The sequence below is a fragment of the Spea bombifrons genome, chromosome 4 (genome assembly GCF_027358695.1).
Source record: "Spea bombifrons isolate aSpeBom1 chromosome 4, aSpeBom1.2.pri, whole genome shotgun sequence".
NCBI lineage: Eukaryota > Metazoa > Chordata > Amphibia > Anura > Pelobatidae > Spea > Spea bombifrons.
Genome location: NC_071090.1, coordinates 74,104,176 through 74,131,537, shown reverse-complemented (window position 1 = coordinate 74,131,537; position 27,362 = coordinate 74,104,176). Strand labels below are relative to the sequence as shown.

Genomic DNA, 27,362 nt, shown 5'->3' with positions numbered 1-27,362 from the left:
TTTGGCTCAAGGACTGGCTGCAAAAATCAAAAGTTACCATCGACAGGAAAGGGGATATTGTCTGTTCCTCCCCCTATGAACTGTTAGGTGTCTCATTGCAAAAGCTACCTGAGATGCAATGCAAAAAACCATTAGAAATTCAAGGAGATGACAGCTTGATTGGAAAGATGTTGTTGCTTTGCAGGGAGTCTGTAGACCATAGTTTGTTGTCCAGTAATTCCAACAAGATCAAGGTGACAATAAAGTTCCTTGGAAATGGTAGCATTATGGTAACACCCATCAAACATGATATAGTATATCACTGCCATATCCCCAACCAAGCAACAAGCACTAAAAAGTATATCACTACCTCCCAATCCTATTATGAAGTTTCAGGAGAGTTGAAGGACAAAGATGAGAAACTGCTACTGGTTGTGGTGTCTGAAAGAAGCAAATCAGAAGCCACCCTAGCGTCTCATGCATTAGCTTGGTCAATGCTATGTTCCCTGGTACTTCTGTGGGACTGATCAGAAATTATAAACGGTCTGCAGTGAGAGGCAATGCAACACAATTTTATGGACATTAAGTATAGTAGCATATATATTACATCACATTTTGTATGGTCTGGTTATATATAGCTACATATGTTCAAAGGCACAATTTCTGGTAATTACAAGACCTACGAAACTAACTGAAAAAAACATCTAAAAATAAAAAACAGGCAACAGAGTTTAAAAAAGGAAACAAAGATTAAGAAAAGTGATGAAAAAGGGTTACCAAGTCAATGATAGAAAAAGACAAAAGCAGAGAAGCAAAAAGACATACAGAATAAACACTGAGTGATGATGATGTGAATAATATAGGTGCAGAGTCAGTATTCTTGGAGAAATATACTTTACTAAGCTATAAAAAATAAAGGTATCAGCTAGCTCCCACGGCACCCCTTCCTGCCAATGCAGGTGTATGCAAAAGGGAGGAGGTAGACTATCATCATTGTAAGGTGTATGAATGCTACGTCGGTCGCAGAAAGGTGGCTCCATTGCTGCAGGTGGATACTCTTTGTGATAGGAGGGAAGGGTTGTTGATAAGGGTGTAAGCCAGACTCCAGCGCGCTCTGGCAAGTTGAGAGCGTCCACCCTTTTGATATCGACCATCTGAGGGCATTAAGTGGATTCCTGGGAACGATAAAAAAGAATGGCCAGATTAGTAATCTTTGATGCAGGGAAACTACAGAAGAATATAGGAAAAGCAGGTAGCAGAGAGGAATGACAAAGGTACTGAAATAATGCACTGGTATCTGGAACAAGAAAGGGATTGTATGGAATAGTGCATGTAATCAGAAACTAAAAGATTTCAATTTGCCTACTAAATGTTAAACATATTTTGCTCTGCACCTTAAACAATCTTTAAAATAAAACCACTGTATTTTGATGGGACAGGGATTCTCCAGGGAAATCAGCCACATATTGTGCAAATGAACCCTTTTGCAGCTGATCTCTCTGATCTGACAGAGGTTAACCACAGATCATTAGTGCAATGGGAAAAAATAAATCAGTTTTGAAGCCTTATGTAAAATAGGTCTAGAGGTTTCTAGTGGTTCATCAGCTTTACAATACATGGTTACACAACGCTAACAACAGTGTTTGTTGGGGGCAATGTCATGAAAAAAGTTTGTATTGTTTCTACTACTGCCGTCATGCCACTTTGTTCCATGCACGATGCCTAAACACATATTCTGGTGTCTTACCCTCCTCGAGGTCAGGCTGTTTCCCTTTCTGGGGTTTGAGTAGTAGACAGAAGGCTTGGACCAAAGGATGGCATTCACTAACCTCCAGCAACAAAAAATTGCAATAATTTCTGTAACCTGTAAGTGGACATCAAATGGAAAGAGAATTGACATACATAAACATATGCATGTATATGTGCACATACTGTATAATATATAATATTCATCATGTAAAATACAACATGAAAGAATAAAATAGTAATAGAATTCAAATTTCTGTTTTAGTATTCATTAAATCCATTGTAAATCACAATTTTAAAGTGAACGTCATTGGCAGCAAATGTGTTAAAGGATCAATGCTTCACACATACCTGGGTCCCAGCTCTGCACACTGTGCTGCAGCAGACTCAGGTCTAACCGGCAGAAGTGGATCACATTAAAGACGATGGAGACCACAAGGCGGGCAAGTGATACCAGACCCCCCCGAAGGAAATTCACTAAGAGCAGGAGGTAAGTGAGCAGGAAGAGGCATCTCCTGGGTCCAACAAGAAATTGAAGAAAAAACAGATCAGGGCAGGCATGTTTGTGCATAAATGTAGCATGTCATATAATTATATTTGTTTATAATTCAGATTAGGAGTGGTGTTAGGGAAATGGATTCAAGCAAAGTGGTCATCAGGCAACACATGCCACACTCGATCTATATGTTGAATATTTCAAAGGTCATTTGCTACGTGGTTCAATCTACATATTGATCGAATCATGTCCATTTGTGCATCTAGTTATTCTTTAGTGCGCACACACACACACACACGCTATAGGTATAAATATCAATACATGACATACATACGAATGTATCTTCTGCTTATACCTAAACATTAGTATTGTGCACCTCTACTTGAATATGGATACCCAACTCTTTACCCATTACCAGAAAATACACATTTGCTTGTATACTCAGGTATGGTTCCGTGTGAACCATGTTGCAACAACATACGGAAGGTGTCCTGGGTGCTAGCTTGGAACTTGACATTTCCATATTAAAAGGGACAGCAGAAGCAGATGAGAACAAATAACTCATCTGTTTTAAGCCGCCTTTCATTTTTTGAGGGTTAAACCACCAAACAGGTTAGTTGTGAAAATACTAAATTCTACTCTTTTTTGCCCTTTGCCAAAAGTCAGCCACTCACAGGTGTCCTTTGGTTACTTTCAAACAACACAAAGCACACCCCTTGCCTTGGGGCCCATTAAAACATATGATCCAAAACATATTTCCCACCTTGTGGGCACATGCACTGTATACCACTTACAATGTCAATGGCATTTAATAGGAAACAGATGTTTTATTAATGCTTGTTGGGAAAATCTTGATAGCCCCACAGTTAAAATTATATAACTACTGTAGGCAGATGGCTATTAAAAACATGCACGTTTGTATTCCACATGTGGCAATACAGAACAGGAAAGTGGATTGCTATTTCATTAATATTATGCTAATGAATGAGCTACGTATATATATTTACATGCCTGTTATGGATCTGAGCTGGCTGTCCTCTTAGGAACAGGAACCGCGAGAAGAGGTACTGCATGACTGTCACCAGGAAGAGAAGGAGCCAGAATGGCCTATGGAAGACAGAATAAAAAAAGCAGTGATTGCTTATATTATATACTATTATTATCATCTTTTATTTACATAGCGCCAACAATTTACGCAGTGCTTAATACAATACATATATTCAAGGAGTATGACAAGACGAGAATTGAGAGACTAATACAAACCGATACATTAGGTGGAGAGAGCCCTGCTCGCAAGCTTACAATCTTGAGACAAGTACAATGCTCTACAGAATTTCCCTACCTGCAGATGGAATTAAGTCACTACCCGTTATGTACCTCTCCAAGCAGGAACATTTGATTATCTAGTGGTTCCCAACCCAGTCCTCAAGACCCACCTACAGGATAGGGATTAGTAGTTACCCTATTCTGCTCCAAAATCAATATTCATAAAACAGACGGTTCATAGAATGAGGACTTGGATGGGAAAACACTGTCCTTCTCACAAATATTGTGAGAAGGGGGTCTTCTCACAAAATATTGTTGTAAGCTTACTATCAAGTTAACTAAACGTGTTGGAAAAGAGCCACCAATTTAAAAAAACAAACAAACATTAATTATGTCCTTTGTCAAGAATTCCAAATATATGTAAATTAATCCATGTTGTGGCTTACGAATTACTAAGAGCAACAGGCTTCATAAGACATAAAAATAAACACATTAAAAGCTTTTAGAACTCCTTCACAAATTTAGAACTGTGGTGGTCCTAATGTTAGGAAGGCTAAATCCAGTATTTCTGATTAATATCGATACAAGTTACGTGTGAATGAAAACTCACCATGTATTTTCCAGGATGTGAAGGGTAATCTGGAACTTTCCATAAACAATTGGGATAATTATTAAAAATGTAACATACAGGTGAACAAGGAACAGCAGTGCATGTTGGAGGATGAGACCTATGGGAACAAGAAACCATTTTGAGTTATCAGCCAACACACAGCTATATGTTATATATACCGTATTGGCTCGAATATAGGCCGCACTTTTTTCCCCCACTTAAAGTTTTTAAAGTGGGGGTGCGGCCTATATTCGGGGTCTAGCGCCCGACGCCCGGGACATGCAGGCAGCGGGGTTAAGATACAGATCCCCCGCAGCGGTGCAGGGGACCTGCATCCTTCTCCCCGATACGCTCAGACAGCCTCCCCTGCCAGCACTTCCCACGGGGGGGGGTGCCGGCACGGGAGGTTATCTAAGCGTTTTACCTCTGCCCACCCCCGACTTACCGGAGCAGACTCCCGGGTGTCTTGCGGGGCCGGCGGGAGACATCTACGCAATACGCGCATGCAACTTCCGGTACCGGTACCGGAAGTTGCATACGCGTATTGCGTAGATGTCCCTCGCCGGCCCCGCAAGACACCCGGGAGTCTGCTCCGGTAAGTCGAGGAGGGGGGGGCAGAGGAGGACAGCGGCAGCGTATCGCGGGGAGGGAGGACAGCGGCAGCGTATCACGGGGAGGGAGGACAGCGGCAGCGTATCGCGGGGAGGGAGGACATCGGCAGCGTATCGCGGGGAGGGAGGACAGCGGCAGCGTATCGCGGGGAGGGAGGACAGCGGCAGCGTATCGCGGGGAGGGAGGACAGCGGAAGCGTATCGCGGGGAGGGAGGACAGCGGCAGCGTATCTCGGGGAGGGAGGACAGCGGCAGCGTATCGCGGGGAGGGAGGACAGCGGCAGCATATCTCGGGGAGGGAGGAGAGTGGCAGCATATCTCGGGGGGGGGACAGAGTGGCATCATGTTTTTTTTGGTGCTTTTTTAAAGAAAAAAAACTTTTTCTTTAAAAAAGCACCAAACTTTTAGGGTGCGGCCTATATACGGGGGCGGCCTATATCCGAGCCAATACGGTATATAAAAAAATATACAAAGTACCCAGCACAGTTATCTTGCCATGCAGTATACAAGGACAGAGCTAAGTGCATGCTTCCATATACAGGGCAGGATTATTATTATTATTATACTTTATTTATAATGCGCCAACAGACTCCGTAGCGTTTAACCACAGAAGAGTTATGTCTTAGTATACACCACTGGACATAAAACAGAAACCGCTACACATTTCCATTTTTAGTAAAAACCCACCTAAACACGTGAACGCGGCCTGGTAGCTGATGTGACTCATCCAGCTGGAAAGTATCCATGACGTAGGGCTGAGAGAGCGAGATTGCAGGAAAACCAAGGAAGACTGACCAGTGCACAGAGACTGCATGGCCCATCTGAGGAAGAAAATACAAGAGGGGGTTTCAGGGTTACTTTCTTGGGAAAATAAACAGTTAGGGTAAAACTCATACATTTTGGTTTGGTAAGGAAGTAATGGAGTATTTTTTTTTCAAGCATATATTTTTTTCCTGGACAAATGGGGCTTTTTTAAAAGTTCTTTTTTTTTTTTTTTTTTTTTTTAGAAACCTTATATACACAGATAATCACTTGGTACAAAGTAAAAATTGTAAATGGGGGGAAAAATTAGAAAAAATAAAAGTTTACCTAAAAAAAATAATCCTACAGATGAAATCAGCTCTGCCCTAAAATACTGTATGTCCTCCTAACCCTTTACCAACACTTACAAAAAAAAGAAAAAAAGAAATGGCAACGTTGGGCTTAAGGGGTATTACCGTATTTGCTCGATTATAAGACGAGGTTTTTTTCAGAGCAAATGCTCTGAAAAATACCCCTCGTCTTCTAATCGGGGTCGTCTTCTAATCAGACCTCAAATAGAGGTCTGATTAGGAGACTAAGATCCAGATCCCCCGCACCGCTGCAGGGGACCTGGATCCTCCTGTCTCACCCCCCCCATCATACACACACTTACCGGTGCTTCCTGCTGTGTTGCCGGGGCAGCGGGTTGACGTCTACGCAATCCGCGTACACAACGTCCGCTGCAGCCGGAAGGAGGTGTGGCTAGCAGCGGGGGTTGTCTGCATCCGTCGGGTAGACTTTCCCCGATTGTCAGAGATCAGAGTTCCCTGCACCGGTGCGGGGAACTCTGATCTCTGACAGCCGGGGAAAGCATACGCGACGGACGCATACAAACCCCCGCTGCTAGCCACACCTCCTTCCGGCTGCAGCAGAAGGCGACGTCAACCCACTGCCCCGGCTGGAAGCACCGGTAAGAGAGGGCTGAGAGGGGAGAGAGGGGGAAGGGGGTGAGAGAGGGGGGAGAGAGAGTGTGTGTGTGTGTTAGTTAAATGGGGGTATAGGGTGTGTGTGTGTGTGTGTGTTAAATGGGGGCATAGGGCATTTCTGGAGTGGCGTTAAGGGGGCATTTAATAGAGCACTCTGCCTCCTGAAATGCCTTATACCTCCTTATATGCCACTCTGCCCCATAATATGCCTTTTAACCCCCTAAATGCCAGAGTGGCATATAGGGGTATAAGGCATTTCTGGAGGCAGAGTGCTCTATACAATGCCTTTTAACTCCCTTAATGCCACTCTGCCTCCTGGAATGCCTTATACCTCCCTATATGCCACTCTGCCCCATAATATGCATTTTAACGCCTTAAATGCCAGAATGGGATATAGGGGTATAAGGCATCTCTGGAGGCAGAGTGGCACATAGGGGCTCAAAAGGCATACCATGGGGCACAGTGGCATATAGAGGGTTAAAAGGCATATCATGGGCCACAGTGCCATATTGGTGTGGCAAGCCTGGGGGCAGATGTGCGTAACTGGGGGGCAGGTTGGAAAATACAAGGAAATAAAAACAAAAAAAATATTTTTCTCAATCATAGCTTTTATTAAAAAAAAATAGTTTACATGAATTAACATTTACTGGTAAAACTTTTTTCCTTTGGGGTCGTCTTATATTCAGGCTTTTTCTTTTTTTCCTAAGTTAATATTCAGATTTTGGGGGGTCGTCTTATAATCAGGGTCGTCTTATAATCGAGCAAATACGGTATAGCCCTTAATAACCAAAGAATGTCTATTTAGCTATTCAGATGTTACTGTCACCCATCCCCCCATATATTAATTCATAAACATATTTTTCTGCCCTATGTGGTATGTTTACTATACCAGGAGTTGGCAGATAATTGCAAACATTATGACTGAGTGACTTAACACGGCATAATACATACTTACTGAGCTAGTAGTCAAGAAATCCCAGTGATTTAAAAATGCATTATGAAGGGTAAACTCAGTTTTTACTGAAGACCTCACCAGACTGGCAACCTCTAAAGCGTAACTAAGCCAAGACGCAGTTTTAAGTTATCAAATTTACATTTAGTTATAAAACTCTCAAGAAACAAACAAACTAACTAGGCCATACATGCTTCTACATTCAATGTGCAAAAGAAAACTAAATGGGTTTCCTCCAAACAGGCACCAAGTATTATAGGGTTAGTATTACAACAGCATACTGAACATGCAGTCTTGCATACCTGTGCTTGACCAGTGACCTCAGCAGCATGACGATTGTCATAACACACGACAGAACCAGGGCAGCAATATAACACACTGTGGAAGAGAAGAATATATTAATGGCGGTCTCTACATCCATCCCTATCAAGAAATCAAAAATTGTGCCCAGGGTACAGACCATAGCCAAGATTAAATGGCCTTTGTCAGCCCATGCAAATTGATCAGAGTCAAGTTTTAAAGTAATGCCCCATACAGTCCCACCAAGAAGAATACATATTAGAGTACTTTGTAAGCACATTAATATGCATTTGTTTCTTGCATGAAAAAAAGAAATTACATAAACATAAAAAACCCACTGATTTAAAGGTGACATTCAGCTATTATATGTACTGATGTGAATACGATGCCTGGTGTGTTCCTTTAAGGTTAGGTGCCCGGGGCATAGGTCTATTTTCTCCTAAGTCTCCTCACCTTCCACTACCCAGATATAATACACAATGTATTCCACGGCTCTAGATTTGTCATCATCCACTGTCAAACCAAAGCCAGCCAGCATGAGGATAAATTCTGCATTAATAGCTCCGCGGATCTTCTGCACAGTGGGGAGAAAAATAACCAACAGTAGGAGAGCCACCTACAGAAGAGATAAGATCGGTGGTTAACCAGATGTCTTCATCTTCTGGATTTATAGGCCAGTATGTATTTTTCCGCTTTAAACATAACCTTGCCATGCACATCTAATCTTTCTAGGTATTGATTCTGAGCCCATTCAAGCTCCAATTATCTTTGTATTTTTGCTCTTTTTTTTATTCTATATTTTATTAATTACTCTTTAGCCCCGATCTCACAATTCCAATTTTGTTATAATGCAACGGCCCAAGCATTCTTCCAGATGATTACCTGATATGCAGAAAATACAGACACAGTTATGGCAAGGACAGAAGGTAACGATAAGTGGAAATCTGTAGAGAGAAAAGGCACAATAAGAAAGTGCAGGGAGAGCTGTAATGACATGACAAAAAATGCATTCTTTTCTCTGTCCATTTTGGCAGCCAGTGAAGGAACAGGTTAATGTAACTTTATGATGTACAAGACATGGCAAACTTCTGTCGGGCTACTATTCTGTACCCCCATATCCTTTCTGGTGACATGCAGCATTATACCTGTGTTTGGAGGATATAGATAGGAGAAGAGTGTGTGTGACACTTGGGAACCACTGGTGACAAAGTTCTTACTGTGAAGAAGAAAGACAAAGAATTAGAGTGACACTAGTGGCCCAATTAGTACTGAATATCACACAGCCTGCTAAGAGTTCATAAAGAGAGGAGAATGCAAAGCTGAGATGCAGGGATCTGGTAAAGTTATAGTTAATACAGCGATGATGTTCATGTTTTGTGGTAATGATACAATATTCTGTAGGCCAGGAAAAGTTAATAAAGCCATGCGATGCAGAACTATAGAACCCGAAATAATGGGGTAAAGCTTTGAAGATTTATTTTAGGATTGTTCTTCTCAAACCTGCTGTTAGGTTTCCGTCTCAAAAGGCTGCTAAGATATTTCAAGTAATAATTTCTGCGTGTTTTCTAAAAAACAAAAACAAAAAAAAATCATAACGTATCAGAATATTCAGTACAATGTCATTATACGGATGGTGGAAATGGTTACTGATTGAAGACGTCCAATTCTACCATTTCCACTGTTATGATGAATATTCAAAGCAAGAATCTAAGGAACATTCAACTACTGAGATACTTAATGACTGTAACCCTACATTGGAGATCATACCTTGATCAGAGACTATAGTCACTGTACATGACCAGACGCAAGTTCGGTGACTCATATACCTCTTTTCAATACGCCTCATTTCGCCTCACTTTGTGTCCGTGATAATCAGGGTATTGACCTTTTTAGCGCAGTCAATATTTCCTGAATAATTTAATGAACGAGGGCCACCATGCCTATTGTTGTAACCCAGTCTGCAGAACTCCCCCTCCCAATGTATAATGTGAACTGTGAAAGCTGGGGTCCGGTTAAAAAAAAAACCCACATTCTTCAAAACCTAAGCTACTTCTCTGCAGATATAAGAGGATTTCAAGGCAAGAAATGGCAGATAGGGTCATATATGTATCCACCAACCATTTTCACAGCAGATAATACAAAGCATGTATTATATTACGGTATCGTTAGACACTACTTCTGGTCTTTGGTGTAGACATATATTCGTATAGAATTTACGAAGCAAATTAGCACTATGTAATGTGTAAGCATAGAATGATCCTTTGTGGTAATAGATATTCTTTTGTGGTATTCTCTGTAGGATACACAGCTAGATCCCAGTCCCAGAACCTATGGATATCCGAGTACAAGTGTTTTGTGCAGCCTTTGGTTATGGTTTACCGGTACATTGAGTGTGGACATTGACTATTGACATTTATTTCTTAAAATTATCTGGCTTTAGATCTTGGACCATAACCTCAAAGCGCTTTGAAGTCTGCCAGACCGTGACAAAGCTTTTATACACCAAAAGACCACAAACATATCCAGGCAGCCTCTTAATGGCACAGAATAACCGGAGGGCAAGTTATTTAACCCCTATTACTGCATGAGAAGCTCTGGACAGCAAGCCCATACAAAGGAATTTGGAGTGCCATCTGCTGGCTGGTAATGGAAGTGCAAAAGCAGTGGATCGTAAATAAATTCAAGGTTGTTGATTTTAAGCCACAGAAAGTTAAATTAACTGGAGATCATATGACATGGAAACGCAGATCTTATGATTATAAGAGTACACATTGGAAATAGAATATGAAAGCATGGCAGCTAAAAGGACAACTGCAGAAAAATCATATAAAAATCATGTATCAAAGGGTGCAATTAATTTTACAAGATCTAATGCATAATCTTCTAAGATGAAAACTATCAAAAAAAGGGCTTTTCAATTATGACATATATAAAATATTCAATAGACTGAGTTACGGAAAAATATTTATGATTAACCTACGACATGGAATTATGGGGTTCAACTGCTCTATGGGATTTGTTTTCAGTTAAGACTGTGGCTTTTAGTATTTATTATTGTAAATAGCGTCATCATCTTGCGTAGCGCAGTACAATGGGTAAACATGACAAACCACATAGTAAAGAACATAATTCAATTTACAGAAACAAGAGGTAAGGAGGGCCCTGCTCAAATCTTCCATGCATGATTATGGCAAGCAAACAAATATGAAACATGCGATCTCTCACCCTTAAAGACCAAAGCATTCCCTATAGAAATTGGATGTCAGAAGCTTATAGCTAATGCATATTATGCTATTTTAAGGATTCACTGGCTGGAATATATGGGACTGCTAAACGAGTCAATTTTACACAATGTCAGAGCTCAGAATCCATCAAAGGGAAGGATGCACAACGCTATGCCGACTCTTGTGAACAACATACCTGGTATGTTAATGTAATAGGGGCAGCATACCATTACTAATATTCCCTTAAAAAGAGAATTCCACAAAAAACCACCATCTGCCCTCACAAATGCTGCAACGCATTCTGTCTAGAAAATGATTAAGGGGTGAAATCAATTGTATGCACACAGTGATTAAGACACGTTGCAAACCAATTTAGTGTTTAGACTTTCTCATTACAGCAATCATTCTACTCCGCCAATCAAAAACACACGCAATCACATCTGAATCAGCGACCATTGTACAAAAGCCCATGATATAGAGCCGTCTAACGGTGACTATGATTCAGATGGTTCATCGAGTCAGTGTTTTAGAACCCTGTTCTTGAAATGCTCCATCGTTTCTATATGTTTACAAATAGCAAATGCATTACAACAACTACCAATGGCTTCTGTCTTATAATTGGTATTGTGGTACCCCCACCCCAGTTTGATATAATAGGCACACAATCAAAAAAGCAAAATCATTGTTATATGAAATACCCTGTTTAGGCTGTGCATGGGGGCAGTGGCACATACGCATGTGCAGGAACAGGTTGACACAGGTCCAGCACAGTAGTGGTATCCGATTCCCCCCCCCCAGATAATGTTCATGCTACTCACAAGGCCAGCCATTCAACAAATAGCCCCCCACGCAAGGACAAGTTCACTTTCCTACCAGCACCCTTTCATACATTTAAGCTGGGGAAGTCACGCAAACATACCTTACTTCAGTTCAAAGGGTGTTGCATTACAGTTTCTTCTATAACGGAGAGATGATTGAGGGCTACACATTCTGTTGACAGATTATAGTATACTTTTATCTCCTAAAGATTTAGTAAAATGCCTGAAGGCTTGTTGTAATTAAATGGAGCATGTTTTTTTTATTTTTATACATGAACAGGTATATTTTGTATCGCTATTCAAAGACTAAAGTACTTTAAGCCCTTCCATAGAAAGAAAACTTAGTAAAGCATGTGAGATTGTGTTGCATTATATGAGCCCTTTGAGGTCATCATATGACCAAAACTCATAGTTTAAAGACTAAGATTAAGTGACGTATCAAACTGTCCAACACTGTTCATAAAGCAGTACTTAAAACTCTCAGTGAGAATGCCTTTTGGTCAGGTCAATAGGCAGGAGTGTCGAGGGCTTAACTGAAGTAGCAAGGGCTAATTTAAAGATTGACAAAATCTAAGTAGGGACATGTGAGGAAGAGCTTGGTTTCAGAGGGAGAGAGAGGCTGAATTGTACGATTGGTGGTGCAGGATGCCAAATTCTAGGAGTATTGCATTAAAAGAACCAGGTGAAGATGAAATCAAGGTGGCCAAGAGTTCATATTTATTCCCAGCCTGGCCCTGCTGCTTCTACAACAGGATGGTTGTCCTACAGACTCATACGATATATCATATTGAACTGATGCGACGTTTCAGGACCTTGGAGGTCCCGTCCTATGAAAATTTATTGCAACCACTCTCGATGCCTTTGCGGCTGCATGTATAGATCCCCTGGACCATGATTTACCCAGTTGTGTCTTCTCAAGAGCAAGATTATTGCATCTCTCAGCAAGTTGAAAAATGGTTATAAAAAATAGCTGTTACTATGCTACAGAAACCTTCAACTATAAAGCCAGCAAGTTATGCTATGAGCTTCTGTATATGACAATATTTAACTTTAGTACCATTTTTTAAATGTATTTATTCATTCATTTTTAGGATGACCAGCCTCTGTGTCTATATTTAAACAATTACTAGAAGATTTAATATGCAAAAAACAAATACATTTTGTTACACAGAATAAAGACATTACCACTCTACTGCATCTGACAGAAGATTTCTAAGCAAGTTTCTTGCAAATCTGGTATGCATGCCTCGGGTGACAATTTTATCAAGTGGAAATAAAAATGAAAAATGTAATAAAGCATTTATATTAAAATATTTCATGCAGAAATGGCAATTTTAATTGTGTTTAAAAATACCCAATTCAAATAACATTTTGTATGGTTTTGGTTTGGGTTTTCATAAGTATTCAAATATATTATTTGATGTCAAGAAATTCTTGTCCAAAACAAAGTATTTTGGTGTTACAGACGACAAAAGTATAGTGGCTGGCCCAATATTGCCTACGCTTTACTCTGCTTAACCCACCATATAATAACGTATGTGGAGTATGTCCAACGCGTGAACAAAAACAGCAAATATACCAAGCAACCTAAAGACTGTGTTACTTACTAATATACAAGACTAGCACAATACAACTATTTTCATTGGGTTTTTTTTTTATATACAGTACAACCATTGTATACATTGCATTCTGTGGTACATGTGTAGCCAACAGGTTATCTCACCTTTCTTTATTGAATTACAACTCCCATGACCCTCGGCTGCTTGTGACCACTCAGGCCAAGCATCAGGAAATTTGCATTTCAGTAACCGTTCTGCTGGTTACCTTTGCATCTACAACCCTTCTGTTCCAAGACAATCTTAACCCTGCCCTAAATTCAATAAAATAATATAGTGTATAACCTACAAATTTGCTAAGAATCACAACAGAAATCCACTTTCTTTTGATGACCTCATCATTATGAACAAAAGCTCAAAGCGCCTTTAAAATAAACTTCTCATCCATTACTAACATAAACGTGGGATCTGCACAGCATCAAATCATTCAATGATGAGATGAGCTCCGCTTACGCAATCTATCTTGGACTGGGTCCAGATAAGTCATTTGTCTACTATATGATTCCCCATTCACACCGCGATAGGAATTTCCAGCAGTCTAGAAGACATCCTAATAACCCAGAAAATGCCTTAAAAAGTACTGCGTAGTAATCAATTATTACCAAAAGGTGAATTAGATTCTTTAGCCAAAGTCAGGTAAACTCAGCTGCTATTATTCAAGTCTGTTCACAAATAAACATGTGGTATTTACATAAACAAGCATACACAGTTACGTGTAAATACACACTTACAAAATATTCCCATCACCTGCTAATTAATCAGATAAACTCCTTGTTGGATAACCGCACGTTGCCGAGGAAACCAGGCTGATTAGTCACATGGAAAAGATTTTTTTGGACAATGAACCTATTCACTGGGTCACCCACCTTCCATGGAAACCCCCTCCTATATGGACAGGACTTAGGTAACATCTGAAGTGGACAGCCCGCTGCCAGCATGCACGCAACCTCACACAAAAACACACACAATGGACATTTTGTTCACCTGATATTAACAGGGCAAGTGCACAGTTTGTACACTCGAGCTGGCACACAGTGGGAAGCACATATTTACATGGCTAATACACACGTGTATGATTCTACAGGTTACATGCAGAGCTGGAAGCACTGTAGAAAATGCTACATGCAGAACATTTCTTTTCTGTAAATTAAGACTTTGGGACAGCTTGCTTACCAAAAGGTGGGACCAACATTCCCTTAATACACAGAACTGGCCACACCATAGGCTGGACAAGGATCCCATGCACATCCGGTAACACACGCAGGACTTAAGTTTAAGCTATTCACAAACTAGACATTCATCTGTGATATAGCAATAATAAAGCCTTCATCACAAAGCAAGGCACACTATTATCAATCTGATCCATATGCTGCAGTGCTGTCCAAATGGATCCACTGCTATACTTATTATAAAATGCTTCGGACACACAATAAACGATATCAGTATTCCCGACACACACAGACACAGCGTTTAACGACAAGCTGGACACACTGTACAGATACGGTATTTGGTATACACGCTGTGTGATTCAGTAATACTTCTATTGATGATTTATTCACAAAACTGAGCACATTTGGTATTAATAATACTATGTAAATATGCGACAAGGACAGTGCCTTCATAACACATAAATAGTTAAAATAACTGGTTAGAATGTGGATATAAGCCTCCCTAACATGCATAACTAATCCCCTTTTCTGCCATTAATACGGAGAGCTGGGTAGAGCCCGGCCAGTGCCAGTCTCTGAGGCTTGTGAAAAGTATGCTGAGCAGGGCAGACGTTCCCGATATCCCAGCAGAATAACAAGTCTATTTCATGGCTGACAGCCCCACAGAGCCCATGGCCAGAGCGGAGTACAGTACCTGTTGAGAATGGAAGGGCTTGCGCAGGTTATTCAGCAGCAAAGCAGGGTACCCAACACTTAGCACAATCAGACAGCAGATCTGGGGCACAGTGGAGAGCAGGGAATAGTATCTGTAAAACTGTGGAAACAGAGAGTCAACATTTTATTATATAATTTTTTAACACACTAGGACTCTATTAGTTGTATAAAATGTTTTGTCCTTTTAGGATTATTATTTATCTCTAAACCATGAGGTTTCTCTCAGTTACTCTCTGATTTTGCATTTTCTTTGGCCATTTACCTTATGTTTTGTTCTTGTTTATTGTTTCCACATATACCCCTACCTTCTCCCCATACTTACCTGTGGAGTTTGTGGACATTCTACTTTCTGCCAGATCAGTGCTGCACAGTGAAGCCAGGATAGGATCGTCCCCACTAAACACCCAACTGCCCCTTGTACGTTTTGGCATGCCAGCAGCGGGTAATATAGAGCAGGATAATAGAAAAGGGCTACAATTTTCCACAGTGCTGTAACAGGGAGAAAGGAAAGAACACAAACACTAAAACAGAGCTGGTTAAAGAGGCACCAAAATCTAAATTAAATTCTCCTGTACTAGAGTTCACATATGATGAAGGCTTGTAGAGTACCCTGGACCCAGCATTAAAGACACGGAAGGACCAAATTACTGAGAAGAAACAATGCAGATATAGAAATCTAGAACTATCTAGAACTTCCTGTTCAGGAGAACTAACTAGCATATTGGATATTCCAGAAAGCCTATTTCTCATTATCTCTAGGTACTATATGAGACACAGTATCGTATACTCTTGATCACAAAGGGTCATGTAGTTAATTTAATGTAATGCAATGTAGGACCAGGCTCTATATGGGCTATTAGCTACTGTTCTAGAGAAAATCTACCTTGGTGTGCGCCATAAATTTCTGGAAAGAAGTTGAGGAATGTGGGGTCCAACAGCAGGCGGCAGAGAGAAGAAAAGAGTAGACCAAACACTGCACATGGAATCCACCTGTTTCCAGAATCATCCAGAAGGTTCAGGGGACTATAGAATGGGTACATTGAGATGTTAGACTGAGCAACAAAATTATGTATGCTATACTTAGGAGAAGACACACGCAGAAAAGAGAAATTATAAAATAGATGGCCAAATGTACCTGAGAACACCCGGGACCCCCCAGCAACAGGATCTGCAGAGCTTTTTGCGACGAACCAGGAAGGAAAGAAGGAGGAGAGCACAGAGCTATAAAATAATGAGAGAAAGAGCAATGGACGGTATAGAACATCAATACAAAAATATCCAGCACTAGTCTTTAAATTAGTATGTAACCTTGATTTCTCTGCAGCAACGTATGGAGTTTTAAGTTGCTCTTTATTGTATTCAATATGAGAGTTATGGAGACCATAAGAGGAAGCAGCTTGAAATCAGGGCTAGAATAGTCCATAGTTATATGAGGAAGACTGTTTTAGTCATGGTCATGTAATGAAAAGGTATGTAGAGAAGTAGAGAGGGATTACAAGGATGGGTAACAGGAATTAGAGGGAAAGATTAGATGAAGCAATAAAATGATTGCGGTTTCATATGAAGAATTAATACGTAAAGGCTGTTTATAAAAAGGAAACGCATCAAGCTTTGGGAGAAACTTTATTGGAGTCATGTAACAAAATTTTACATGGTGGTAGTGAAATACCAGATGCACCACATAATTATACTCATCCAAACCCTAGGACTATAAAAGTTAACTCTACATTAGCAGACATTTATGGCACAAACATTTTTCTAGGGTCTACCAGTCTTCTTACACTGCTAACTTAACACATACAACTGTACACAACTGTCACCAGATCCCTAGAACTGTGGAAAAAGCTACCTTCTAAGAACAATGGACTGAGTTGTGGATAAGAAGCAAAAATACACAACATTCAATTCATTATGAATGCCAACTTGGTTTCCCTTAGAAGAGAATCTTGCCAGGGTTGGCCTTTAATTTTTTCCCAAAACATACCTACAAGACACTCTTCAGTGACTGCAACAAGAAAATACTTGGACGGAGGGGTTTGGGTACATGCAGCTTATAGAAGCGAAAACGGTTGATTAACACAATAGACAAAGCATTGATACAATTTTGCATAGTAAGCATTTTTGTTTGTAGGTGTATCTTCCTTTCATAAAGGTGTTAAAAGAGGTATGGGAAAGGCAGTGTCGTTATTGAAGCAATATAAATGAGAGAATTCATATGAAAAGACTAGAGATTTATATAGAGGGGAGTTATAAGCAGAGGTAATGTGGGTTGACAAGTGATAGGGAACAATATATAGATTTAAATAGCATGGACTCACAGACACAGGTGCCAGGACGAGATGATATAGTCCATCTGGCAACGTCAGGTCACATTCCGGGATAATTCTACAGGGAAGGCAATAACATAAGGGGTCACAAATACACAGTTATCTTTTACACAGTTGGCTGTTATACAGGGATACATATATACAAGATTTCACTTACTCATGTGGTGGTATTTCTGGTTCTTGGGGTTCATCAATGTACCAGTCATCATATTCCTCTTCCTGTGGAGGTTCAGGGCTTCCTTGGAGAAGTTGGACTGACATAGTGTTACCCCCTTATTGCTCCTGTAATCAACAGAACGCCTTATATATCCAAGATCATCTGACCCTTATGCACAGCATCCTTTGTTTAGGGGATTATAAACATTCCCTTGGGGCCAGCAGGTACCAGGGAATGGAATACCGGCAGAAAGAAGTAGTAAAAGCTGCAGATGCTATCAAGGAAAGTAGAAAAACATTATACAAGGTGGAATGGGGTACAGGAGATGAGCAGAAGAGCATAAGGAGTGTCTAAAACAACACCTGACGATACAAACTTTGTTCTTGCTGTCAGACATTCTGACTCCTCACGTTAAATTACAACAGTGCTGATCTCTCTTAGAGGGATCTAATCCCATTTGACAATGAATGCCCACAAAGAAAAAAATCTGGAATCCCCCTCATTAGTAATAGGAGATTACTAATTAATATGACCATCCATGTCATGTGAGTAACAGTCCAAGAATTCTGGAACTCTGATGTAACTCACAAATTGTTTCCAATTTGGAAGAATATATATATTTAAGAAATACAACCCTCCATTGGACAAGCCAATCCATTGAGGCTTCAGTGGCCCGGGGGAAGAAGTCTCCCTGTGAGCTTTTTCGGCATGGAGTTAGCCAGAGCTCAAAACTTATAGGGATATATCTGTTCCTGGGTGTTTAATTTTGCTGATCTAATAGGATTTATTGCATTGGGCTGAAAGTTCTTATGGGCTACATTTTCTTGAGCTTCTGAGTCTTACACTAAGGTTCCTGCGTTGCAGTATATATTTTAGCTAACCAGTCATTTATGTTTTACATACTCTGTTCTGTGATCATAACAGAATAGGGTAGAATTCATTTGATACTTTTTTTTTCTTTTTATTACCCTCACATTTGTCACACTGAAGGGTACCAACCTTTCACTCCACTCTCCTCCTGGGATGATTATAATGCAAAGGCTTTAATAAGCAAGGTAATAATTCTTTCAGAAACTGAATGTTGGGGTGAGAGGCCAAAAAAGAAAGGGGTGGTTAACACAAAAAAACAGGAGGGGAAAAGTAGGAAAAAAGGTGGGGGAGCAGAATGAGAAAACAGAGTAATGGGAACAAGAGAATAGTGAGATCGGGGTCAACAAAAGTACAGAGGGGGTGAGAGAAACTAAAGCAGTTGAGGATCTTGGAGGTATTGAAGAAACAGAGTTCTGAATCTCACAGCTCCTAAACATATCACCCAATCACTGTCGGAAGACATTATCCCCATTGTGTTCAGAAGTCACCAAAGTCATACTCTAAGGAGCAAAAAAGCATCATCCTACCCCAAATTAATTCTACACACTCTCGTATCAAGTGTGTGTGTATATAAATACACATGGTCTCATGCTACATCATGGCAGTGCCAAGCTTAGGAATCTATCCAAAAGCAAACGAGACAGGTGATATTGTGCATCTCACAAAGCTATTTCTTTTAACGGATACAAAATAAAATGTAAACCAATGATCTGAGATCCCTTATATGTAATTACATTGTGCATGCGGCCAGGTTTTAACTATCAGGTCCCAACTGCTTTAAAGCCTAAGCTCACATTTTTTTTTACCTCCTTAGCCTTATATATATATACATGATATATTTGCTAATACACCCATTCTGCCTTATTTCACTCTACACCGACAAAATAAAACTACCTGCACACACCTAGTAGTATACCTAAGTAACTTCATGTCAACTTCACACATCAACTAAGAACCTGGCCAACTTCATCCTTCCCTGCCTGTTCCTTCTCCATCAAGTGATGACAAACCTGGTGTCCAGTGGCTGCGATTCCCCGTATGCTGCAGGTGTAGCAGTGAAGCAGCCAAACAGTGAAACTACCTGTAGCCCGCAGACGGAGAAGGAAATATGTGCAGGCTCCACTCACTCCTCTAGTCTGGGTGTGTGAAGGGGGGGTAGTCTGATTTATCTGTGATGAGGAGGTTGGGGGGGGGGAGCTCCCAGACAGATCAGGCAAAGTTCAGCTGGAGGGGGGGAGAACTTTACACCCGGCACAGCTAGAAGGTAGTGGATTTTGGCCAAGAAAGGGAGCTAATAACATTAGATCTACAGCATTACCAGCGTCGCAACATACCTAGAGTCTCTTCTGCTAATGTGCTTATTCCACATGTAACTCTTACCACTCCACTGAGCCACACTATTCACACCATATCATTGTCATGTTAAACTAACTTTTTAGCTGATGAGTGAATTACAGCCCTGACATCTACACCTCATCTCTGTTACGGGACAGTATTATAAGCTATTTGGTCTCTAACCATGTCATTTTTGTGCCAACCTCTCTTGCCTTAGGTTATCAGTCCAAGTCAGTCTCCCTTGGACCTACCACACCATCTTCACAAATTTGACCTGCTCCTATTCTTGTATCGAGTCTTGTACAAGAGTACCTAGCGAACATCTCCTAAATACTTAAATGTTATGTGCCACTGCTGCTCACTTACACACGTGAGCAAAAACCAGCGTAAAAGGAGCAACTAGGGGCATGTAAGAAGGACAGGAGCAAAAAGGGCCCAGCAGAGAGTCAGGGCATGATAAAGAAGTATTCAAGTATATAGGTATTTGTAAACAAGGATCCTGTTTGTAAACAGTGTACAGATTTTTCTAGCTATGCTATTGAATAATATACACTTGTCTTAACTTACTTAATAGAATTCCAAGCATCCATCAACCTGTCCCTGGTCTTTTACCATGGACAGTGTTTCTGTACTAGACACAAACACACCAACTGCACCAACACCGTAACCTTCTACAAAAAATAGCCATGTTCTTGCCCCTGCCATCGCAGACCAGATTGACAAACACAGCCCACTGCATCTAGACGGCTACAATTATACAGCTCCAATATGTGCTCTGGACAATGGGGAGCCGGAGCATTTAAATCCATGAAAAATTGAAATGCGTCTCATTTAAAGGCCGTGACAAATGGAAACAGAAAAGGGGAGCCATGTTTTCTACAGTTTACTACAGTATGTGCATATGAACACACACACAGTGCACACCTGTTGCTACACTTCCAGCTTGCCCAGCGTATGAAACAATTTTACTCTTATTGTATAAATTAGACTGCAATTCAAATTTGCCCTTATATTAAAGTACTAGCATACTGTTCTCCTGCTCCAAACACAGGCATTGCTAACGTCCCCTTTAACTTATACCAGTTACATTTACTAATATTTCCACACTCCCTGCTTTCCTTATTACAAGTATGAACTCCGGAATGGACATCCACATCCTATTCTGAGGCTTACAAATCCCATCCTTCACATGGAGAAATCATTAATCCTTCACCAGCACCAACACACCCTAACTAAAGCCATAATTAAAATGCATGCTTAATTGAGACACCTGTGTTCAAGCAGGGTTCTTTTTCAACTAGGACATACTAGTGAGAAATGGACCTATTGGGAGAAGCTCCTATATCAGATAAAAAAAGAATTACCTGAAGACTGTGTGACAAAAAACAAAACTGGAAAACAAAATCCAGGTATGCAGGGAGGGCTCATTCCAGATATATCTCTAATAGGTCTCTCAATCCATCTCTAGTGGGTGGAGGTTGTTGGGGGTTAATCTGCACAGATTATTTGACAAAGGAAAATATGGATCTATGATTGTACAATCAAAGTGCATGTAATTATCCTAGTCTGCCCAGAACCACAATATTCTATCGGACACAAACCTGATTTGGTACGAGTTGGAAAAATGTTATCATCGTTAAGTAGGCACTGGGGGTTCTTTTTAAAAAAAAAAAAAAAATGAAAATGCTTAATTTTATGTTTCTTCTTTCGTGCAAAAAGGTTTACAATTAATTGTTAAATAATTTCACCTGTTTTGTGCTCTGCTTTGGTTGATGCCAAGAGATCTGACTGTTAAAGTCACAATGTTTCCCCTTTAAAAGAACAAAAGTTTAAAAAGACATTGATTTGAGTACCAATTGTTTTAAAGCAGCCCTGCACTACATGTATTCATTCAATACTTGCCAAGCTACGCAAGAAACCAGGTCACCTTCCAATAGGTACCACCACTTCTGTGATGTCGGTCTCCATAAAGTATCAGAGGCTTCTCATAACCACTTATGAACAAACATATTAATAATAACAACACTAATGGGTCTATTCACTAAAGAATTTAGTCTTCACACAGAATTCCACAGCGGATAAGAACCATTCGGCCATTGCATTGGGCCCATTTTCCTGTTGGAGTGACTTGAATCTTAATCAGTCCTCAGTCTTGTCCTACATTCAGGATAGCTTTATGCATATCTATACAATATGAAGGGCCAACTCAAGAGAGCTCACATTTTCCTGCTGTAGAGACCTGCCAAACTCTCCCTTCAATCAGTAAACCCCAAGGTACTGTCAAGTCCCCGAATACCCCACAGTAAACCGATGGCGCCTTCTTTAGGAGAGCTTAAAGGGACACTCCAGAAATCGTATACACTTTAATATGTGTGATACTGTAGCTGAGAGATCCCTTTAACTTTATGCGGAGTCCCCTTGCATAAACTCCACATTAACACCTATATGCAGGCCCGGACTGGCCATCGGGCGCACCGGGCATTTGCCCGGTGGGCCGGGCCACGGCAGGGCCGCATTGACTTAGGGGCTGATGGAGCTGCAGCTCCAGGCCCCTACCCTACCTACCGGGTCCGCCACTCTAAGGGGCCGGGAAGTCCCCACCAAGGCCGGCCTTACGGGTCTGCGGCCGCACAGGGTATAAATTAAAACATCGGGTTTTTTTTTACTTTATTTAACATCCTCCATGTTAAATAAAGTTTTTTTTAACTTTATTTAACATGGAGGATGTTAAATAAAGTTGGAAAAAAACCCCGATGTTTTAATTTAAACCCTGTGCGGCCGCAGACCTCTAAGGCCGGCCCTGGTGGGGGCTTCCCGGCCCCTTAGAGCAGGACCGGCCTTTGTGGTGTGCGACCGCACAGGGCGTCACACTCTAGGGGGCGTCACACTCTAGGGGGCGGGGGGCGGTCCGCACCGGGTGCCGCTCATCAGGGGGTGCCAACTTGCGGCACCCGGCACCCCTCCAGAGACGGACAGTAATGTCCGCCGCTGGAGGAGCAGGTTCGCAAGGGAGCGGTATCGGAGGTCTTTAACAGACCTCCGGTTCCCTTGAGTGATTTTAAGCCGGGTTCAACCCGGCTTAAAATCACTCAAGGGAGCCGGAGGTCTGTTAAAGACCTCCGATACGGCTCCCTTGTGATCTGCACGGCAACAGCTGCTGTGCGCCGGGATCTGACAACAAACCCCGGCGTACAGCAGCTGTTGCCCTCTGAACCGGAAGAAGACAGAGAAGACAGAAGAACTGAAGAAGAGGAGGGAAGAGGAGGAAAAGGAGCTGTAAGGAGAAAAGAGGAAAGGTAGGAAAATATTCAGTGAGAGTGGATTAGTATATATGTGTGGATTGGTATATATGTGTGGATTGGTGTATGTGTGGATTGGTATATATGTGTGGATTGGTATATATGTGTGGATTGGTATATATGTGGGGATTGGTATATATGTGGGGATTGGCATACGTGTGGATTGGCATACGTGTGGATTGGCATACGTGTGGATTGGCATACGTGTGGATTGGTATACGTGTGGATTGGTATACGTGTGGATTGGTATGTGTGTGGATTGGTATACGTGTGGATTGGTATACGTGTGGATTGGTATATATGTGTGGACTGGTATAGGTGTGGATTGGTATACGTGTGGATTGGTATACGTGTGGATTGGTATATATGTGTGGATTGGTATATATGTGTGGATTGGTATATATGTGTGGATTGGTATATATGTGCGGATTGGTAAGTGTGTGAGAGTGATGGGTGTTATGCTGTACCATTTCCAATGTCTTTTTCATGATCTAATTATGCTCTAAAAGTACATCATAACTCCCATCACTCTATACTGTTCCATACAGTGGCAGAGCTGGGAGGCAGAGGCCTTGCATCCCCACCGCAGGACTCCTGAAAGGTAAGTGAACTTCAAAGAGGGAGAGGGTAGATAGTTAGGAGGGGGTAGATAGGGAAAAGGGCGTGAGACGGGGGAAAGAGGGTAGATAGGGAGAAGGGAGTGAGAAGGGGTAGATAGGGGAGAAGGGAGTGAGAAGGGGTAGATGGGGCAGAAGGGAGTGAGAAGGGGTAGATAGGGCAATCATACTCCTATCATGCCAAGTCTGCGAGTACATCCTGGAATCTGGGTATGCCTGGGCATGATAGGAATGTGATTGCTGTTAACAATCATATATATATACATATAATATTGTTTTTTAATTGTTTTGTCCTATTTTGGTGTGTTACTTACTTTAAATAAAAGTGTTTTTTATGATGTGGGGAGGTCATATTCGGTTTCGGACAGGTAAATGCTGCATTTTCGGTTTCAGTCCAGAATTCGTTTCGGTGCATCCCTACAACTAAGCCAGACAATGAAGTGGTAGGCCTACACCACATCAATGTTTGGCGTAGTATATAGTGATTGGTGTTATGCTGCACTATTGTCAATGTCTGGCTCAATGTATAGTGATAGGGATTACACTGTACCACTGTCAATGTGTGCCTCAGTATATAGTGATAGGTGTTATGCTGTACCACCGTCATTGTCTGCCTCAGTATATAGTGGTAGGTGTTATGCTGTACCACCGTCAATTTCAGCCTCAGTATATAGTGATAAGTATTATGCTGTACCACCGTCAATGTCTGCCTCAGTATATAATGATAACAGTGAGAAGAGGCAGAGGTGGTAGATAGTGATACAGGGGGATAGATAGTGAGAAAGGGGAGTTTTGTTACAAGTTTTTATTCCTTTCTTTTTTTGGGATGGGGGGGCACCAGAGGAGTAGTCCGCACAGGGCGCCAGAACACCTAAGGCCGGCTCTGCCTTAGAGTGGCGGACCCGGTTGCAGTTGCGGCGGGCTTAAGGGGCTCTGCCTTAATGCGGCCATATTTTAAGGTACTAGCCTGGAGCTGCAGCTCCATCAGCCCCTAAGTCAATCCTGCCCTGCCACAGGCGCGGTCGCAGTTGCTGCTTGCTCTGGCAACAAGGTAAGTAGGGTGAGGGAGGGGGCTGCAGTGAGAAGGGGCAGAGGGGGGTTAGGTAGTGAGAAAGGGGGAGAGGGGATAGATAGAGGCGGTACATATTGATAAGTGGGGAAGGGGGTTACATAGTGAAAAGGGGGAACATAGTGAGAAGGGGCAGATAAGATGATGAGAGGGGGTAGTGTGAATGCGTATGAGAATGAATGAATAAATGTGTGGATGAATTGTGTGAATGCGTATGACAATTAATTAATTCATGTGTGGATGAATTGCTTGAATGATTTGTGAGACTGCATTAATGAATGTGTTAATGATTTGTGTGAATGATTAAATGCAAAGATGGTACATGAAGGGTGGGCTTTAACAATAAATAAATAAATAAATATGGGCTGCTCAGGCTTAAATGCCCGGGCCTATTTTTTGTCCCAGTCCGGGCCTGCCTATATGCATTTGCCTCTTTGTCCACCCCCATTTATAAACTCGTTTAAGCCGGATCCTCCTCACTTTTTTCTGTAATTTAAATTGTTATGTTATATAATACTTGTTATGTCCTGTTTACTCATTGTACAACACTACGGGATACAATGGCTCTATATAAAAATAATAATAATGTGATGTGTTTGGCCAAACAAATCTCCTTGCATCTTATACTGCCAGTCAGATCCAACTTAAGGTTTTGCTTACACTTCAGATGAGGATCTATTTCAGCCAATTGGTGACTAAAATCCTCAGACCACACAGTCTTGCTGCAGCTTCTACCTCAGTTGAGTGCTTTTTAATTTTTTTGGAAGAATGCATATGAAAGTACTCTACAAAAAAGTACTTTAATATGCATCCTTCTTTAGTTTGGCTGTCAGGTATAGTAAACCGAGGCTGTCTGGGGTATACATCTATGTAAGAAAAGTTACAATTACCTTCAAATGACAATTCTATTAAAAAAAGCTTAAATTTTACCTAGGAAAACCTAAATTCTTTAGTAGGTTATTCACCGATAAGTTAGGGCTAGATTTGCATTCCATCACAATATAATGGTAATAATAAGATCATCTTTATAATTATCCCATATGAGCCTACATTATTTTCCCATATACACCAAACCAAATACTGAAAGTGACAATAAAATTTCTTAGTTCATAGATGTGGTACAAACATGTCAGTGGGTAGACAGACATAAGAAGGAGTTATATCCCACAATTATCCTAAAGAAGCAAAATATAGGTATACAAGTACAGGGGGGAGTATACAGCAAATATCTTGTAATATTAGGACAAGAGGTCATGTCTAAATCTAGAGGATCAGAGGCATAAATGTAATAGAAGAACATTTTACTCTACTGAAGTTAGTTATAAGGGGGCCCTGAAGAAATACTGCACCCAGAGAACACTAACCTGAAGCTTGCCTCTGTTCTCATAAGGCGTGCTTAAGGAAGAGTGATGGGTGGAGCAATGGGCGGAACAATGGGATGGACATGGGGCAGGGGATGGGAGGAGCTTAGGGGCCCAAGATTTTTCAGGGCGTCCCTGCCCATTACCCACATTGTTCTGGATGGGGGTGATGTGAGTGTGATGCTTAAAAAGAAATCACAAATCAGACATTTTTCTCTGCATGCTGGATGAGAAGATTGGATTTTAAGACCCTTAAGAAAATAATCAATCAAACCTTTTATTTTAAATTAAGGATTTAAAGAATAATGTCCATAGTTTGTGCAATGTAAGACTACATTTTAAAGTGATGTACTACTTGTCTTGTTTACACACTACACAGAACTACAGTACACGACTCTGCCGTATAAATAAATAACCATAATGCTAACTAATAATAATAATGAATATATGGTAAATTGGTATCAGCCAGAGCATGAATTGACTCAAGCAGTAGCTTATTTCATACAAATACATGTAATAAAGATGATATAAAGCATGGAGAGAGTGAAACATTTGCCAGCTTTCTAGATTATTTAAACTGGATATACGTTTACATAGAGATACCTGGAAAGAAACCACGATACATTCATTACCGGTGGCAAATAAAGTCTACAGTATTTGATGTAATTCCCAACAGGTGATAGAATTTTTTAAAGGTCAAGTCAATATATGGCCATTGGCTACCCCCATGTAAACATATGGGAAATCTGAATTAAAGGGGCAGATCGGGTTAGGTTGCACATATTTTAAAAACCATATATCAAAACAAATTTAAATTTTGAAAAATGCTGTCTTCCTACCTTTGGGATCACTTTAACTTAAGTCAAACAAATGCAGAGTGTTCCGTTTAGCTCCTACAGCATGCCACTTAAGTACACTTGCTTGTTTATCTGTGTTTGTGCCAAAGGTTAAATAAAAGGGCCGCCCTTAGACGGCATATGAGTAAGTCTCTTATTAATCGTTAAGTGCAACTTATCAACAAGCAAAATCTTTGAATCCAATTTCCTTTAAGCATAGTCTTAAATGTTGTCAACTTTTCTCTTTCACATCGGTAGGCTTA

The 27,362-nt window shown here is 40.9% G+C and overlaps 1 protein-coding gene across 2 annotated transcripts; it reads right to left on the bottom strand.

Annotated features, from left to right (window-relative positions):
* Positions 1-854: 854 nt before the first annotated feature.
* On the bottom strand, positions 855-27,167 carry STRA6 (signaling receptor and transporter of retinol STRA6). Of its 2 annotated transcripts, none has more exons than XM_053464311.1 (18): positions 27,103-27,167; positions 17,713-17,837; positions 17,547-17,613; positions 16,364-16,449; positions 16,112-16,251; positions 15,551-15,717; positions 15,209-15,328; positions 9,188-9,252; positions 8,833-8,903; positions 8,570-8,631; positions 8,141-8,303; positions 7,690-7,765; positions 5,396-5,529; positions 4,098-4,215; positions 3,233-3,328; positions 2,077-2,240; positions 1,727-1,843; positions 855-1,154 (listed from the first exon to the last, which is right to left on the bottom strand). In XM_053464311.1, the coding sequence occupies exons 2-18, from the start codon at positions 17,814-17,816 to the stop codon at positions 991-993; spliced, it is 1,914 nt and encodes a 637-aa protein (XP_053320286.1). In that variant the 5' UTR covers positions 17,817-17,837; positions 27,103-27,167; the 3' UTR covers positions 855-990. The 2 variants fall into 2 exon arrangements, with proteins under 2 accessions (XP_053320286.1, XP_053320285.1); XM_053464310.1 differs by lacking the exon at positions 27,103-27,167 and adding an exon at positions 19,593-19,703.
* Positions 27,168-27,362: the final 195 nt, after the last annotated feature.